This window comes from Callorhinus ursinus, unplaced genomic scaffold, assembly GCF_003265705.2.
Source record: "Callorhinus ursinus isolate GAN/ISIS: 27379988/994484 unplaced genomic scaffold, GSC_fseal_2.0 scaffold3, whole genome shotgun sequence".
In the NCBI taxonomy this organism is placed as follows: domain Eukaryota; kingdom Metazoa; phylum Chordata; class Mammalia; order Carnivora; family Otariidae; genus Callorhinus; species Callorhinus ursinus.
The window spans coordinates 35210109-35229135 of NW_027397065.1; the positions used below are offsets into that span (position 1 = coordinate 35210109).

General features: G+C 47.8%; 1 protein-coding gene across 4 annotated transcripts in view; it reads right to left on the minus strand.

The window, feature by feature from the left end:
• Positions 1-11090: 11090 nt before the first annotated feature.
• The window catches only part of WWC1 (WW and C2 domain containing 1), a 149274-nt gene continuing 141337 nt past the window's right edge, over positions 11091-19027 (minus strand). The window contains exons 21-23 of one of the 4 annotated variants that reach the window (XM_025867074.2): positions 16683-16916; positions 14337-14458; positions 11091-11894 (exon numbers count right to left, since the gene is read on the minus strand). In XM_025867074.2, the coding sequence (XP_025722859.1) occupies positions 11828-11894; positions 14337-14458; positions 16683-16916 (423 nt within the window). In that variant the 3' untranslated portion in view covers positions 11091-11827. Of the gene's footprint in view, positions 11895-14336; positions 14459-16664; positions 16935-19027 lie in introns of all 4 variants that reach the window. The other 3 variants (XM_073890163.1, XM_025867073.2, XM_073890158.1) reach the window with 3 other exon arrangements.

Below are 19027 nucleotides of genomic sequence, written 5' to 3' on the forward strand. Positions count from 1 at the left end.
TGGTTTTTTTTTTTTTTTTTTAAGATTTTATTTATTTGACAGAGAGAGAGACAGCGAGAGAGGGAACACAAGCAGGGGGAGTGTGGGAGAGGGAGAGGCAGGTTTCCTGCAGAGCAGAGAGCCTGATGTGGGGCTCGATTCCAGAACCCTGGGATCATGACCTGCGCCAAAGGCAGACGCTTAACGACTGAGCCAACCAGGCACCCCTGTGATTCATCAGTCTTAAAGACTACCCAGTGCTGATTACATCATGCCCTCCCCAATGTCCATCACCCAGTTACCCCATCCCTCTACCCTCCTCCCCTCCAGTACCCCTCAGTTTATTGCCAATAATTGAGAGTCTCTTATGGTTTGTCTCCCTCTCTGATTTCATCTTGTTTAATTTTTTTGTCCCTTCCCTTATGATCCTGTTTTATTTATTATATTCCACATATCAGTGCAATCATATGATAATTGTCTTTCTCAGATTGACTCATTTCGCTTAGCATAATACCCTTTAGTTCCATCCATGTTGTTGCAAATGGCAAGATTTCATTTTTTTGATGGCTGAGTAATATTTCGTAGTATATATATATACCACATCGTCATCTGTCGATGGACAACTGGGCTCTTTCCATAGTTTGGCTATTGTGGATATTGCTGCTATAAGTATTGGGGTGCAGGTGCCCCTTCGGATCACTACATTTGTATCTTTGGGGTAAATACCCAGTAGTGCAATTACTTTTGACCTCAAAATTTCTAATTGATTACGTTCTTTCCAGCTTACTTGTTTTTTCTGTCATAGATTTTATTTATTTATTTGACAGCGAGAGAGGGAACACAAGCAGGGGGAGTGGGAGAGGGAGAAGCAGGCTCCCCGCTGAGCAGAGCGCCTGATGCGGGGCTCGATCCCTCATAACCTGAGCCAAAGGCAGACGCTTAATGACTGAGCCACCCAGGCGCCCCTCCAGCTTGTTAACTCAGGCAAAAGACCCTACAGGCAAAGCATCCTGGGATGGGAACCAAAACTACCCCTCAAGCAATAAGGACTGCCCTGAGCCAGCAAGACTCTGCCTGTGATGGACTTGACCTTCACTGCCCACCTGCACACACCCACCAACCTTTGTTCTACTTTTTTTTTTTTTTTTTAAGATTTTATTTGACAGAGAGAGACAGCAAGAGAGGGAACACAAGCAGGGGGAGTGGGAGAGGGAGAAGCAGGCTTCCCACCGAGCAAGAAGCCCGATCCCAGGACCCTGGGCCCATGACCTGAGCTGAAGGCAGACACATAATGACTGAGCCACCCAGGTGCCCCTGTTCTATTTTTTATATAAACCTGGAAGCATTGTCAGCACTTTGGAGACAGCCTTTGAACACTAGCCCACCGTCTTCCTGTGGTGGCCACACTGAAATAAATTCCTTTCTTGTTTCACCACCACTTTGTCTCTTGCCTTTAGATTTTGTCAGCCGCAAGTGGCTGGATATGTTCTGTTTGGGGCCCCTAGAGCCAGGTGCTCTTGCACCCCTGTGCCCCAGCTGCAGTCCCAGTCCTAAGCCTGGTGGCTAGATATTCTGGAAATGTATAAGTGGAAGATGGTCCTGGAGCCGTTGGAAGGTACCTTACCAAGTGCTCTGGGCCACTGACATTACTGGAGACCTCCGCATCAACTTGACGAGAAAGAGAAGGAGCTGACAAGGAGATAGACCACATCCAGTTCATACTAAGTGAACATGAACCCCTTCTCTTCCTTTCCTTTACTCGACATTCTCTTAGGAAAATAACGCTCTCATCTGTATTTCCCAGGACGTTGCTAAGGGCGTGGGGGGGGGGCGGAGGATGGATAACCTGGAATTTAGAACAACCTTTCATTGCAGGCTAGAAGAAAATCTAACTGCCCCTAATTTTTCACAAGCAAAGGAAGAGATCTCATTGGTCGGCCCCCCTGAATTTACACTGTGGAGTTAGAAAGGACCTGGCAGGAGGCTTTCGGGAGTCAGGATTCACTCCTTTTGGCAGGTCCCTATTTCCCCGGTTAGGGATAAAGAAAATGAGGCTTTCATTCAAAACTCAGTTCTTTTTTTTTTTTTTTTAAAGATTTTATTTATTTATTTGAGAGAGAGAATGAGAGATAGAGAGCACGAGAGGGAAGAGGGTCAGAGGGAGAAGCAGACTCCCTGCTGAGCAGGGAGCCCGATGTGGGACTCGATCCCGGGACTCCAGGATCATGACCTGAGCTGAAGGCAGTCGCTTAACCGACTGAGCCACCCAGGCGCCCTCAAAACTCAATTCTTGAAACCACTGCAGAATCTGCTAATAAAGCAGTAGCTGCCCGACAAAGATTCTTGGCCTCTCTGGCCAGAGTTGTTGTTGTTGTTGTTTTAAAGATTTTATTTATTTATTCATGAGAGACAGAGGCAGAGGGAGAAGCAGGCTCCCGCTGAGCAGGGAGGGAGCCCGATGCGGGACTCGATCCCAGGACCCTGGGATCATGACCTGAGCCGAAGGCAGACGCTTAACCATCTGAGCCACCCAGGCGCCCTGGCCAGAGTTGTTTTTGATAGGATAGCTCTTGGTTACCTTTTAGCTGAGCAAGGAGATGTCTGTGCTGTACTTAACCACCACCTGCTGTATCTGGGTTAACACTTCTGGGGAAGCTGAAACTCAGTTACTCAAGATCACTGACCACGCCACTTGGCTTACAAGGCTGACTCCTGCAATGGGGTCTTTGATTGGTTTGGGTCTTGGGGACCATGGTTCCAAAGTACACTCCAAATGTTAGGAACTATGCTTCTTATAATCTTCCTGGTGCTTTATAGTCTCTCAAAAGCTTTCCTTTTAAAGAGAGAGAGTGCATGCACTTGGGATAGGAAGAGTGGAGAGGAACTTAAGCAGGCTCCACGCCCAGCCAGCGCAGAGCCGGAGGCGGGGCTCAATATCCCTGAGACTGGAGCATTGGAGAAGCAACGAGAATGACTGATTTGGATTATAAGCCTGCAGTTGTGATCTGAGAGTATCACAGGATTAAGCAAAAAATGTCGTGACCAGTGGATACCACACAAAGGGAGAAGAGAAATGGCAAGAACTTCAGGGTGGTAGCAGACAGTAGTGCTAATGCCTTAAATTTTGAGCGCATCTCTCAGGCTGAGAGTCTAATCAAAAGGGGGGAAAAAAAGAAAACCACAGACCCTAAATGGTATCACGTAAGCCAAGTCACCAAGTCTAGACTTAATACCTAACCTGGTTGCAGTTTCAACCTCCCGCAGAAATGTAGTCTTAACAGGTAGGTCAGGAATTTTTTGGCCAGCATCAATGAGGTAATCTGCCACATGAGCCTCTCTCTCCCCCAAAGGAGTAAGAGATAATCGACACCGTGAGACTCCCTGCCTTCCCCAAGGGAAAGGTCATCCTGCCTGAAACAACGCTTTTCTTTTGTCCGTAATTTCTTGCCCCACCCTCCTTCCCACAAAAACCTTCCATCTTGTACAACTCCTCAGAGTACCTGGTACTTGCTAGATGGGATGCCATGGATTCATGAATCACGTAATAAGCCAATTAGATCCTCAGATTTAGGCAGTTGCATTTTGCTTAACGAGGTCAATTATTTAAAGTAGAAACTACTAGATTAGCTAGTATTAATTGTAGATTCCAGAGGGTGACTTTTATATCTTATGTCCTGTGGTACCGAGTTTTTTTTTTTTTTTTTTTTCCATGTGTATTCCTTATATAATAATAGAAAACAAATTCTAAGTTAAAGAAAAGTGGGCACCAAGCTCCCATCCTGAGGCTCTAGGTGAGAGCAGTCCTCCTTCTTTACCCTGGTGGTCATGAAAACTCCGGCACACAGAGTGACTTCTACAGACAGGGGATGGGACGGAGGCGAGGCCCTGACCTAGTAGGAGGCCCGTCCCTCCCCATCCCATCTGACAGCCTCCGTGTCCCCTCCCTGCGATTGGAGAGACAGTCCCTGCCTCTCCTCCCCGCTGAGCCGTCCTGTGTCTGGGCCAGTGTCACACTGTTCACAGGATCACAGCGTTCTTGTCTCACGAGTCAGAATGAATCTCACGGACACAAAAGGGTGAAGCGACATGAGAGTTTAGTAAGTGAAGGTGAGCGCAGAAAGGAAAGATAAAAGCTCTTTTAGAGGGAGAGGGGTCCTGAATGGGTGGCCACTGAGGGCTTTTGCTGGCAGTCTTGTATTGAGAACTGACCAGGAAGCTTGTGGCCTTGAGCTTCTTGGGCCGTCTTGGTTTGAGCGTGGATTACCGAACATCCTTAATGGCTTACTTCTTTGAGGTCTGGTCATTTTCTGTGATTACAATGTAGCTGCCAAAAAAAAAAAAAAAATACTCCCTGACATCCAGGGCCAGGTGGTCTGGTTTGTCCCCTCATCTCTGGTTTTGTACACCTCAGCGTTTCTCCACATTTGGGATTTCTAGCCCCTGCCAGCGATCCTAGTCAGGGGGGTCAGGGGCCTCCTATCTCTCCCTGCCTGTACCTTAACCCTTTCCTTACTCAACACCAACTTTTACACGCACGTAGGAGGAAGACAGAGTAAGTTTGGGAGGCTTGGACAGTGGCAGTTTCCCCATAACCTCCTCCAGCTTGGAAAAGCACCCTTGGGACTCGGGAGGGTTAAAGGGCAGAGGTGGGCACAGCTCAGCCCCAGACATCCCCCCATCCCGCCCCCCACCATGTTGCTTCCTTCCTTCACCCACTTACTTGTTCAACAGTCACTGTTAACTGGGATGCTATGGGAAACTACTCAAATAAGAGGGCTGAGGACTATCAGCAGAAGGGAGGAAAGGGACAAAGCAGGAAGGAATGTGTTCTGTTTGGCAGAACCAACAGTTCCAGCCAGGGAGATGCCCTGTTTCACTATCCTGATAGCCCCTTACGTGAGCCAGTTTGAGCTGGATCGGAGCTGAGGACCTGCACAGAAGCCTCCCTGAGCGGACCTGAAGTTCCTTTAGTTCATTATAATGCTAAGATCTCCACCTATGCGCAGAGTGTTCTGCCATTTCTTGGACATACAATGTATGTACTAGTGTGTTGTCATGCTAGGCATGTGCAATTGAACTAGGGTGCTTATGCACCTAGGTGCCCCCGACCCCTAATACACTGAATAAAAACTTCCTGTACTAACCCCACGGAGAGACAGTCTGAGCTTTGAGAGATATCTCCCTGTCTCCTTACATCACCAGCCCCTGTGGCTCAGAACTGGGCACTGGGGACACAGATGAATTACAGTCTGTACTCACAAGGAGCTGACAATCTAGTATATTGGGAGAGAACTCACATCAAAAAAATATTTTTTAAAAAAGATTTATTTATTTACTTATTTTAGAGGGAGAGAGAGTGAGTGGGGGGAGGGGCAGAGGGAGAGAGAAAGAATCTCAAGCAGACTCCCTGCTGAGCACGGAGCATGACACGGGGCTTGATCCCAGGACCCTGAGATCATGACCTGAGCTGAAATGAAGAGTCGGCTGCCCAACCAACTGAGCCACCCTGGTGCCTCTCACATCTTTAAGAAAAGGAAGATGCGTGTGGGTTGTTGACGGTGTTGGGGGTTGGCCTCGGTGATAGGTGATAAGGAGGAAGGGTTTCTAGAGGTGAAATTTGGGCTGGGTATGGGATGAGGAAGGACATTCCAGTGGAAAGAGCATTGCTGGTGGAGAGAGGCAGGTGGCACCTTACCCCCAAGGCCAAGCTGAAGGATCGAACTCAGGGGTCAACGTTCCCTCTAGCCTTCTGGGTCTGTACTTGGAGGGGAAGAGGGATGGGTTCTGGGGGTGGTGGTGGCAGGGTTCCTGTCACCGTTTCTGGAGCCCTGTGACAGAACTAGAACAGTCAGTCATCTGTGTTCTCTCTCTCCTGTCAGTAATGGGAGATGGCCCAGACGTGGGGGCTGGCACGAACACAGAGGTCGGGCCTTGAATGAGGAGGAGGGGATATTGCAGCCGTGTGGCTGTTTTCGGCTGCCTCTTGCATGTTTAACTAGATCAGTAATTCTTTTTTTTTTTTAATTTTTTATTGTTATGTTAATCACCATACATGACATCATTAGTTTTGGATGTAGTGTTCCATGATTCATTGTCCGTGCATAACACCCAGTGCTCCACGCAGAACGTGCCCTCCTTAATACCCATCACCGGGCTAACCCAGGCCCCGACCCCCCTCCCCTCTAGAACCCTCAGTTTGTTTCTCAGAGTCCATCGTCTCTCATGGTTCGTCTGCCCCTCCGACTTACTCCCCTTCATTCTTCCCCTACTAGATCAGTAATTCTTAACAGAATGGATGCGGGAAGGGTTTAGAATTTCTGGATGAGGCCGATGTATTAGAAAAAAGCATATTTCCTTATGGTGATCTTATATTGGGTGGGGCACCATTGTTTTAATAACACAAATTAAAGCAGACACAGGCTTTTTAAAATGGGCAGAGTTACCAAGAGCTCAGTTTATTGCTGGTAAGCCACGGCTTCCGGGCCTGCTTTCCTTATCTGTGAAATGGGAGATCGCGCGAGGTGACCCTTTAGACCTATTCCAGATACATTAACTCAGTCTTTCCCAAATGTGTTTTCAGCATCAGTATTTTTTGCCATTTCTTTGTGCCACTATATTAATTATGTGATCTTTTTCTTTAAATTGATTCACTATTTTTTTTAAGATTCTATTTATTTATTTGAGAGAGAGAGAGAGCACAAGCACAGGGGAGGGGCAGAGGGAGAGGGAGAAGCAGATTCCCTGCTGAGCAGGGAGCCCAACAACTCGGGGCTCAATCCCAGGACCCTGGGATCATGACCTGAGTGGAAGGCAGCCGCCCAACTGACTGAGCCACCCAGACGCCCCTGTACTGATTCACTTTAACTTAAATACTTACCCTCATCCGAAGTCGTAATATCTTTGAATTCATGGGTTTGATATGCATGTTAAAATTATTTTAAAAAATTCAGCTAGGTACCATCTATCATTTTATTTGATGCTTCCCTTTGGGAAACACTGCATTAAGTCATTTTTATCAAGACAGCCTCTTGAGAGGGTCAAAAACCACTGGGAAATATTCACCCAGGTTTATGTTACTTAGTAGGACTAGAATTAGAACTTTGGTCTTAGCCTAATTTATTCACCAAACAATTGTTTGAGGGTGTGCCATCTGTCAGGGGCTGCTCTGGCCCTGGGGATTTAAACAGCGAACAAGACACAAATGATGCCTGCCCTTACGTCTCCAACATCCTCATGAGCAGACAGCCAAAACCAAAACAATCTAATAGGTAAATGTAAGTGGTAAAAAGAACTGTCAAGCTTATGTCTGATTGGCTTCGCATATATTTTGCTTGTAAACTTATGACTTACCATTGTCTCCTAAATAAATTTATTTAGTCCCAAGTGCCCTGGGAGAAGTCTTACTAATGGTGTAGGACAAGCTTTTAAATTTACTTATTCCCAAATAGGATCTTAAAAAAAAAAAAAAAAGAAAAAGAAAAAGAAAAAAAAGGGTACCTGGGTGGCTCAGTCAGTTAAGCGTCTGCCTTCAGCTCGGGTCCTGATCCCAGGGTCCTGGCATTGAGCCCCATGTCAGGGTCCCTGCTCAGCGGGGAGTCTGCTTCTCCCTCTCTCTCTGCTCGTGCTCTCTCTCAAATGAATAAATAAAATCTTTAAAAAAATTAATGTACTTACTCCCAGAAGCATCTAAAATATAACTAGAATATACTCCCTTGATAGAACATAACAACTTCCCTACCGTTCATTAACAACTTACATCTATGTGTTCAGTACCTAACGTGTATTATCGTCACGGATCTTCATGCCACTTAGTGAAGGTAGCAAACATGCCGAGAAGAAATGTCTGAGAGGCAATTTACAGTTTCATGTGGAGCTCTGATCGTGCATTTCAAAACTGTAGGCGGTACTTAATCTACAGATATGCTCACATGCGTGTGAAAGAATGGATGTACAAAGACCAATTAGACACTGTAAAAGCAAGAGATTGGCTACAACATCATCACTGTCCCCCAATTAACTTATGGTACACCGTTCAGTGGAATACTACATTGTTGCTAAAAAGAATAAAGTTGTTTGGGGGTGCCTGGGGGGCTCAGGTCATGATCCTGGAGTCCCAGAATCGAGCCCCACATCCAGCTCCCTGCTCAGCAGGGCGTCTGCTTCTCCCTCTGCCCCTCCTGCTGCTCCGGTTCTCTTTCTCTTGCTCAAATAAATAAATAAAATCTTAAGAAAAAAAAAAGAATGAAGTTGTTTACAGATACCTTACTGAGAAACGGCAAGGTACAGGACGGTACATTTGGTATGCATTTTGAGGTGGAAAAAAGGATACACATATAAGGGTCCCTGGTGACTGTAGTGAGGTATCTTGAGAGCGCACACCATGTTCAATACCAGTTCTACCGCTTACCATCTGTATGATGTTGGGCAAGTAACTCCTCTGAGCCGAGTCCTCAATGGTAAAATTGGAATGATCATGATAGTACCTACCTCATGGGGTTGTAATGAGGATGAGTTAAAAATAAGTAAACGTTTAGAACAGTGCCTAGGCCTACAGTGAGTGGAAGGATGTGCTACTGACACTCTTGTGTACCCTTTAGATTTTGTCTGGTATCTAAGTATTAGCTATTAACGTAACACGACTAATTGTCACAGGAGAGGAATGATTTCAGGGTAAATAACCTGACTTTTCCCTCAAAGAATGTAAACGTTGTTTATGGGTGTTAGCCATCCCAATCACTTCTGCTTCTTTACTCTGTAGGGTGGCCTGTGCATATTTGGTGGGGTATGCACTGAGCTGGATCAGAGGGGGGTCCACAACCCTACACCCCAAAGAATAGCCTTCAGTACTTTTTTTTTTTTTTTTAGAGATTTTATTTATTTGACACAGAGAGAGAGCACAAGTAGGCAGAGCGGCAGGCAGAGGGAGAGGGAGAAGCAGGCTCTCCGCTGAGCAGGGAGCCCGACGTGGGGCTCGCTCCCAGGACCCTGGGATCATGACCCGAGCCGAAGGCAGTTGCTTAACCAACTGAGCCACCCAGGCGCCTCAGCCTTCAGTACTCTTGTTCCACCCAGAATCTTCCTTTGCCCTGGTCAGGAATGACGAAGAAGGGAGTGAACATAGCTCTGGGGAAGACATTTGATCTCATCTATTCGTTCCACAAATATTTATCAAGGACCCACTCTGCCTCAGACTCAACAGAAAGCATGGCAAACAAGGTCCCTACTTTACGATCTTCCATTTTAGAGGGAAGAGACAGAGGAGGGGATGTAGTAAGATGACTGCAGAGGAAGAGTGTTCTGAGCAAAGTGGGTCCTTGTGTCAGAGAGGGACATGTGGGAGGGTAAGTTGGATAGGGTGGCCCAGGGTCAGGGGGAGAGGTCTCCTGACGGGCGAGGCTTGAACTGGGATCCGAATACTGATAATCTGAGAGCTGTATGAAGACAGGGTGGAGACATGAAGGAAGAGTGGACTGGGCAGAAGGGACCAGAATTGTAAACACAGGATACAGAAAAGAAAGGTTAAGGTGGCTGGAGTCTGATTAGCAGGGAGACAGTTAACTGGACAAATCTTGTTAGCTTTCTTGGATGCGGGAAGCACAAAGATCGTCAACGTGTACATGGCAAAAGGCTTTGCGGTCAAAGGCAACCACTGGTTTTGTGAATGGGTCAGAGCTGGTCGGTCTTTTCTCAGGCTAGTGTCCTAGTCATGCCACCTTTCTCATACCCTCTGCAGAGAAGCCACAGGATTTCATGACCTCACTCTTCAAAACCAAATGTTCAAATCATCCCCCTCCCGTTTTTTTTTTTTAGATTTTATTTATTTACTTGAGAGAGCTAGAGTGAGCAAGAGAGAGAGAGAAGGAGCAGGGGGAATGGCAGAGGGGGAGGGCGAAGCCGACTCCCCGCTGAGCAGGGAGCCCGACGCGGTTCTCCATCCGGCACTCCAGGATCATGACCCAAGCTGAAGGCAGACACCCAACCGAAGGAGCCACCCAGGCGCCCCTCAAACTCCCTTTGAGTAGGGCCCACATGTGACCACAGTGCCATGAAACAGAAACCAGAGCTGAAACACAAAAAACATTTTGGAGGCGATAGACAGCATTTGTGTCCTAGCTCTGGCCATTTGTTATCTGAGAGACCTTTCCACATTGCTGAAACTGTGTTTCCTGAAGATTCTGGAGAACACATGTGCATGATTCCGAGTGAAATTTCTTTATCTATTCTTCAATTTCTCGCGAGGCAAACGACAGGATGTATTGCTGGTGTGCCAGTGAACTATTTAGAATTCAATGCTATGGCGGACAGAAGGCCACCTGCAAATGCTCTATCAGCTGAAGCAACACTGAGACATACTGCTCAGGTAGGAGGATTTGCTCCACACAGCCTTTCCCACACACAAGGAGGGTGTTAGGAGCTCTGCTTCACAAAAGCTGATGCTGTGGGTTTGTGAGGGGCTGAGCCTTGCTGGGAGAGCTGACCGCGGATGAAGGTGTGACTGAGTGAAAAAATCCTACTGCATGACCTTCACCTTTTTATTAGCTCTCTTTTAAAAAAAGATTTTATTTATTTGAGACACACACAGAGAGAGGCACAAGCAGGGGGAGTGGCAGAGGCACAGGGAGAAGCAGACTCCCCACTGAGCAGGGAGCCCATCGTGGGGCTCGATCCCAGGACCCTGAGATCATGACCTGAGCTGAAGGCAGACGCCTAACCGACTGAGCCACCCAGGTGGCCTTTACCAGCTCTCTTGTCCTGGTTCACCAGACAGACTACAACTAGGGAGAGGATGGAAGATTCAAACCCCAGGTCTACCCCTAATTTCCCCACTTACATCTGCTTTTCTCTGTGGGATTGATCCCGGAAATGTGCACCATGGCTACAGATAGCTTTGGGATGAAAAATTATAGTTAAAGGCTGATTCCCCATTGTCTGCAACAGCTCCAGCTGGGCAGTGGTTTTAAATCCGATGAGCAAAAGAGTGATGGTGCCCGCAAGAGAAAAACCGCCCCCAGGCCTGGAGACCGGTGGAGAGGAAATGGTGAGGAAGGGGCAGGTCAAAAATTAGGGAGAAACAGATGAAGTGAGAGGTGGGGGAAAAAAGAGAGCGAAAATTCGTTCAGAAAGGCCACTTTATTGATGGAGATGAAACTGAAAGGAGCTCTCCACAGCCCTCCCTCACTCACTTCAGTGGCTTCACTGGGCATCCGAGACTGGCGTGGGCAGGCCTGTCTCCACACGGGCTGGGCTGCTCAGTCAGCTCCGTGCTGCCTGCTCCACGTCAGGCGGCCACATACAAACACATCACAGCTCATGAAGACTTGCAAATGCACCTCAGAATTCCCCAAATGGTTCCAGACATTTTTTTTTTTATATTGTACAAAATGTGTTAAGTAGGAAAGGTCAGCTGTGCTGTTGACACCTGTGGGACGTCCTTTTAGGATTACCGTCCCTGAAACATTACTTTTTATTGCAGTGAAACCTCTAGAAGGTAGAGCTGTACAAAAAAAAAAAAAAAAAAAAAATCTAAACAATTTTAAGAGCAGCAACCTAACACTGCTTTAGTTCATTTAAATTTTCTTTCTCAAAAATACATTCCTAAATATACAAACTATACAATCTTGTCATTTTAATGCTGGTTTTGTTTTTTTTTTGTTTTTGTTTTTGTTTTTTAATAATAATAGAACCCAAACTAAAAAAAAAAAAAAAAAAAATCTGTTCGTCTTCAAACCGACAAGAGCGCTCGAGGACTTGTGACTCAGTACCTTCATATAACACCACATAAATAACTTTAGCCACAGTCTATGTTCACAGCGTGGTCAGTGGAACAAAGGAAATACTTTTCTGGCGATTAGACGTCATCTGCAGAGAGGGTCGGGATGTTCATCCTAGGCTGGGTGAAAAATGCCATCTTCTCCCTACAAAAGAGACCAGCGCTTCAGAGCAGGGTTTTTCAACCTTACTTTTTAGGTATTACGGGTGGGATCAGTCTCTGTTGTGGGGGCTGTCCTGTGCACTGTGGGATGGTTAGCAGCATCACTGGCCTCCAGCCACTCGGTGCCAGTAGCAGCCCCTCCCCCATCCTTCCTTCCAGTTGTGACAACCAAAAAAATGTCCCCAGACATTGCCAAATGTCCCTGGGGCACCCCAGTCATCCGTGGTTGAGAACCACTAGTTTAGGGACATTAGCAGGACCGGACACCTTCAGTTCAAGTCACGGGCCTAAGGTTAGGACAGTTTCCTCACCTCAGAAGTGAGGATATTTTTTTTTTAATTTTTTATTGTTATGTTAATCACCATACATTACATCATTAATTTTTAATGTAGTGTTCCATGATTCATTGTTTGTGCATAACACCCAGTGCTCCACGCAGAACGTGCCCTCCCTAATACCCATCACCAGGCTAACCCATCCCCCCACCCCCCTCCCCCCTAGAACCCCTCGTTTGTTTTCCCGGGTCCCTTCTCTCTCATGGTTCATCTCCCCCTCCGATTTCCCCCCCTTCATTCTTCCCCTCCTGCTATCTTTTTTTTTTTCTTAACATATATTGCATTATTTGTTTCAGAGGTACAGATCTGTGATTCAACAGTCTTGCACAATTCACAGCGCTCACCATAGCACATACCCTCCCCAATGTCTATCACCCAGCCACCCCATGCCTCCCACCCCCCACCACTCCAGCAGCCCTCAGTTTGTTTCCTGAGATTAAGAATTCCTCATATCAGTGAGGTCATATGATACATGTCTTTCTCTGATTGACTTATTCCGCTCAGCATAACACCCTCCAGTTCCATCCACGTCGTTGCAAATGGCAAGATCTCATTCCTTTTGATGGCTGCATAATATTCCATTGTGTATATATACCACATCTTCTTTATCCATTCATCTGTCGATGGACATCTTGGCTCTTTCCACAGTTTGGCTATTGTGGACATTGCTGCTATAAACATTGGGGTGCACGTACCCCTTTGGGTCCCTACATTTGTATCTTTGGGGTAAATACCCAGTAGTGCAATTGCTTGATCGTATGGTGGCTCTATTTTCAACTTTTTGAGGAACCTCCATACTGTTTTCCAGAGTGGTTGCACCAGCTTGCGTTCCCACCAACAGTGTAGGAGGGCTCCCCTTTCTCCGCATCCCCGCCAACATCTGTCGTTTCCTGACTTGTTAATTTTAGCCATTCCGACTGGTGTGAGGTGGTATCTCATTGAGGTTTTGATTTGGATTTTCCTGATGCCGAGCGATGTTGAGCACTTTTTCACGTGTCTTTGGCCATTTGGATGTCTTCTTTGGAAAAATGTCTGCTCATGTCTTCTGCCCATTTCTTGATTGGATTATTTGTTCTTTGGGTGTTGAGTTTGATAAGTTCTTTATAGATTTTGGATACTAGTCACGGGCCTAAGTTTAAACGGGCCCTTGGGCCACTTGCAGTGTTCATTTGTTTGTTTAAGATTCCCAATTGGTTAAAAATTAAGAGGTGTCCAAATACAGTTATACAAATGACAGTACATTTTCTTTTCTTTTTTATTAACATACAATGTATTATTTGTTTCAGAGGTGCAGGTCTGTGATTCATCAGTCTTACACAATTCACAGTGCTCACCAAAGCACATACCCTTCCCATTGTCCATCACCCAGTCACCCCATCCCTCCCACCTCCACCACTCCAGCAACCCTCAGCTTCTTTCCTGAGATTAAGAGTCTCTTATGGTTTGTCGCCCTCTCTGGTTTCGTCTTGTTTCATTTTTCCCTCCCTTCCCCTATGATCCTCAAATGACAGTATATTTTAAATGTTTCTATTCCAGAAAGGCATGTTTCTTTTTTTTTTTTGAGCACATACACAACCACCAGTGCCTTCGCTAGGAGGCTATCATGAGTCTAAATGCAAGGGCCTCTGTGAACGGGAGGCCCTGGTCAAATGGCATTTGGGGTCCTCTTGAGAAGTGCCTGGATCCAGGCAAGAAAGCACCTCCCTAAGATCCCGGCAAGCAGCAGGCAGAGGCAGGGAGGCCCAGCAAAAGCCCCCATCACCCCCAGGCTTATTTATCATTCAGTCAACTCTCCGCAATTACCGGTGATGGAAACGCTCAGAGGAAAGGCCGGAGCAGGTGGCTCATTCGTTCAACAGGAGGACCTAACAAATTAGCAAGCATTGTGTGTGGATTGATAGAGAGAGCTGAGGGAAAGCATGGGGGTGCTCACAGCCCCCCGGGGACAGCGTGGCAGAGGGCACACATCTGTTACAGGGGGAGCTGGTGCTCTGCTGGTGGAGGGAGCACGGGCCAGGGCGGGGAGGCCGAGGCTGGGGAGGCTGAGTGTGAAAGGGAAAGGCGGGCTGGCCAGGGGCCCACCTGCTTACCTGAAAGACTGCACTTCTGGGGGCTCCTTACAGCTCTGGCCTCGAAGCTTATGTACATCCTTGGCGGCTGCCCGCATCATCCTGTCTGTCTGGAGCTCACCCTTGTGCTCTGCTCGGTCCATCTGCAGGGCAAAGCAAGCAGGGCTGTGAGGTGGTATGGAGTCCTCAGGGCCTCTAGAGAGGGGCCAGCCAGTGACAACTTCCTAGCACAAAGGAGGAGTCTATGGTAGTCAAGAGGTCTCAGGGTCACAGAACGGGCACGCTCACTCCTTCCTGTTCCATGGCAGGATCCTCTGTTCAGAATGGTGATGAGATGTGGTCCCACTGTCCATCGGGGTGAACAGGTTTTTGGGGCCAGGGAACTGAATACCTGTGTGGTAAGGAGATGAGGGCTGCCTAGAGAAATGTGTGCTACCTTTCTTTTTTTTTTTTTTTTAAGATTTATTTATTTATTTATTTATTTGACACAGAGAGAGAGAGAGAGCACAAGTAGGCAGGCAGGCAGGCAGAGGCAGAGGGAGAAGCAGGCTCCCCGCTGAGCAGGGAGCCCGATGTGGGGCTCGATCCCAGGACCCTGGGATCATGACCTGAGCCGAAGGCAGACGCTTAACCGACTGAGCCACCCAGGCGCCCCGTGTGCTACCTTTCTAATCCTCAGGGCCACCTAGAAAGGTACATTTTATAATTGCTTCTATATTATAGACGAGGAAATGGAGGCTCAGGCAGGTTAAGAAATTTCTTTAACGTCAAACCACTAAGAAGTGGTAGAAACCCAATTCCAATCATTTAGTTGTGCTCAAGGGCTTTAGGGACACTGCACCCCTTCCACCTAATGCAAACCTATGTAAGCACTTTTGAGAACAAACCACAAAAAGCCCTGAAATATCCATGTACCATATACGTGAAAACATTGCACGAAGATGGAATTTTGGTCAATGAAGCCATGATTTTTTTTAAAGGTTTATTTAATTATTTGAGAGAAAGAGAGAGAGAGGAGACAGAATCCCCAAGCAGACTCCCCACTGAGCACGGAGCCAGATGTGGGGCTCAGTCCCAGGACCCTGAGATCATGACCTGAGCCGACATCAAGAGTCAGCCGCCCCAATGAAGCCATCATTTAAATGGTTTTTTAGTACAAGGTCATTATCAGACAGTCATGGATGTACTATTCTTTTGCCATTTGAGAGGTCAGCCTTCCTTTCCTTCCTTCCCTCCCTCCCTCCCTCCCTTCCTGACTTTACCTATTATAAGTATATGGGGTACAAGTAATAAATTAGAAATAAACATTTCTGGAACTCTTGAATTATCAGAGTCCATTTGAAGCCCCCCAGCTAGTCCACACCTCAGAAGCCCACCACCACTTTCCTACACTGTGGCATTATCGCCTGCGCCAAGAGCTGCACCTTCAGCTAATGGCTCTCCCAGCAACCCAGGCAGGCACCCTCTGTAAGGTGTCTTGTTTGGCTGTGTGCAGAGAAAACTAGCAAAGGTCATTCCTGCCATGGGTGACAGTCCTGGAGTAGCAGAGACATAAATGAGCTGCAGATGGCCTCTGTGTATTGACCCTGTGTTATTACTTTCTCATGACAGGCTGGTACCTGTCAGCTCACCACCCCACTGGTGCCAAAGTCAAATTTTTAAGGCATCCAATTCCTTTAAATACAGCTCAAACAAGCGATTTTTTTTTAGCCCTTTAGAAACTGCCAGCTTTGCAGACCCCATGAAGTTGCACCCACCATTTGCTAGCCACAGATAAGATAAACCCCAGGGCCATAAAGGACCCGAAGCTGCTGCTACTTTGGAGCTTTCTGACCCAGAGAATCCTGTGCAGCTGAGGGACAGCATCTAGATGCTAGATGCTCCTAGATCCCCTGTCCTCCTCTCCTCCAGGTGGTGGCCCAGAGAAGTGCCTTCAGGAGTTCTCCCCAGTGAGGGACTTCCTCCATACGCAAACGTGTGTCTTTGGAGATGCGTACTCTGTGGGACCGCATGGGCAGACACTGGGGCAGGTCAGAGTACTGTATTTATTCTATTCAAGTGTGTACCCCAGAGCAGATTAGGTACCCAATGTTTGATGAACAAAAGTGTGAATAATAAGGCCTTGCACACATAAACATGGAAATGCAGCAAAAGGGCCTGGCAGCCAGGTCAAGAGTTAATAAAGTTTACTGGGCAAAGGGATTCCTGGATCCTTTTGCTGATGGCAATGAGGGGCCCTGGGAACACTCTTTAGTGGGTCACAGGATTGTAGGCCCTGTTCCAAGCTCTGGTCTCCCTCCCCTGCCACATGGGGCAGTCCCCCAGGGCAGACCAAGCCGCTTCCCTTGCCTCTTGCATGGCTCTCACCCGCTTCTCCAGCATCCTCAGCAGCAGGCGGAAGCGTTCATCCTCACGCAACCACTGGGGCAACTCCTTCTCCCCATGGCTCTTGGCTTGTTCAAGCTGCTCCTTGAGCTCCTTCAGCACCGAGATCTCCTGAGTCAGCTGGCTGTGCCAGGTCCTGGTCGCCTGCAGGTCCAGCTCAAGGTCCAGCGATGTGCGGATCAGGCGCTCGGCGCGCAGGGATTTGACCGATGAAGGCTGCGGGGGGAGGGAGAGCTTTGACTGGTTATTAGAGGGCTGGGTCCCGTAAGCCCCAACAACCTGCCCCCCTGAACCTCAAAAACCCACCCCTTTGTTTATCTGCAGGCTTCTAGTTTTTAAAAAATGGGGCTCCCCCTCCCCCAGAGCCTGCCTTGATTTCTCCCAGGTCCATAGCTTATGTTTATTGAGCACTTTTATGTCCCAGGCATGGGGCTGGGGGTAAAGTTGAGACTCTAGCCCCGGCAGCTGGCTCCAGACCGCACCCACTCACTCCCCACACGGCCCAGCTTCCCGGCTCTCAGTGACGTCAACATTCACACTTGGTTAATGGGCTCTTGCCATGATCCTGCTCTGAAGTTATTTCTTCAGTGCAGGTCTGTGCCTCCTTGAGGGAGCCGTCATGTCTTCCTGACGTTATGTTCTGCTGTTTCTGCTTGTCTAGCACCCACTTCCCTGACCTGACAGTAACATCTTCCCTTGGGGATCCACTCCTCCTCCACGCTCAGCCCACATGGTGGTTCACAGAGGACTTCAGGGACAGGAATGTGACCCAAACCTGGGCAGTCAGAACCTCCGTGACTGCTTCAGGAGTGAGTATGTTGTCCAAGCCCAGCAATAACCTTCAATTCTGGCACTTTTGCTGAGCTCCTTGGAAAAAAAGAGTCTTTACACAGAGGTTGGGAAGCCAGCAAGACATAAGCCTGGAACTGATCGCGGCCATCTTTCCCACCATAAGGGGTGACCCTTTTTAAGAATTAAGCCACGTGGGAGGAGCAGTATGCCACGGGACGGGGACCGAGGCTTGATGACATTGTCTCAACAAAGGCTCAATTCATGCCTGAAGGTAGTCCAGCCTCCTGGGGTTTTCCATTAAACGAGCCAGTAAATTCCCTCTCGCATTTTCAAGTTATATTCAAATTCTTCAGTTATCTGTATGTAAAAGATCCTGAGTAATGCAACCATTTACTCTCCTTCTCGATCAAAAAACAGTAATGATTACAAAATAACTAAATGACTGATGGAGGCAGGATTCTAAGTTGAACCCGAGATTCCCACCCCCAACATACATGCTGGAGAATGCCCTCCTCTTCAGTGTTGGGGGGTGGTGGCCTGTGAATACCATGGGATAGCACTCCCATGATTAAATAAGTCATCAGTTGACTCTGAGTTAGTCAAAGGGGAGATGTTCCTGAGTGGGCCTGACCCAATCCAGCGAGCCCCGAAAAGGTGAACTAGGCCCTTCTTGGAAACAGGTCTCCTCTGGCCTTGAAGACACAATGTGTATGGTGGAAAGGGCCACATAGCAAGGGCCTGAGAATGACCTCTGGGCCCTGTGAGCAGCCCCTATCCTGCAGCTAGCAAGAAAACACAAGACAAGGGATTCTGCCAATGTCCTGAGGGAGCCTGGAAGTGAATCTTTCCCTACTCAAACTTCCACAGGAGGATGCAGTCAGTCAGCACCTCGATATGAGCCCGGTGAGACCCCGAGCAGAGGACCCAGCTAACCTGTGCCTGAACTCCTGACCTGTGGAAACTATGAGATACTGAATTTGTATTATTTTAAGCTGCTAAGTTTGCTGTGATGTGTTATGCAGCCATAGAAAACAAACACAAGGGCTGATAGATGGATTTGAGAAATGGTACATAAAACACTGCGGTGAGAGCCACCCTCAGTTAAGGCTGGCAAGCACACTTGTGGGACCGTGAAGCAGCTCAGTGCAGAAGCTCTATAATGCCCTTCTAGGGAGGGCCTGGTCTAGTCTGTGCTCGTAAATGAGCAGGGCCAGGAAATCCAGCTGAGGGGTCTCTGTAACTCAAGTTCTCAGAGTAACAAATGAAGGTGCTTTGTTCTGACTGATGTCCAGTCCTGGACAGGCCGAAGCAGAGACAGAGCTCAGGCACGCAATGGAAGAAGGACTTAGTGCTCAAGTGCCCCGGCCCAGCCTCCGGACTCTCCTGTGTTTCAGATCACAGTTAGGGCCTGAAGGAACTGTAGGCTCGGATCCATCTATCCAGGGCTAAGTGTTCCCCTTGGCTAAGAGGAGAAGAGGTGAAGGGCGAATTGTGAGGGCCTGTCTTGACAGGGAGTTGTAGGCAATGCGGGGGCG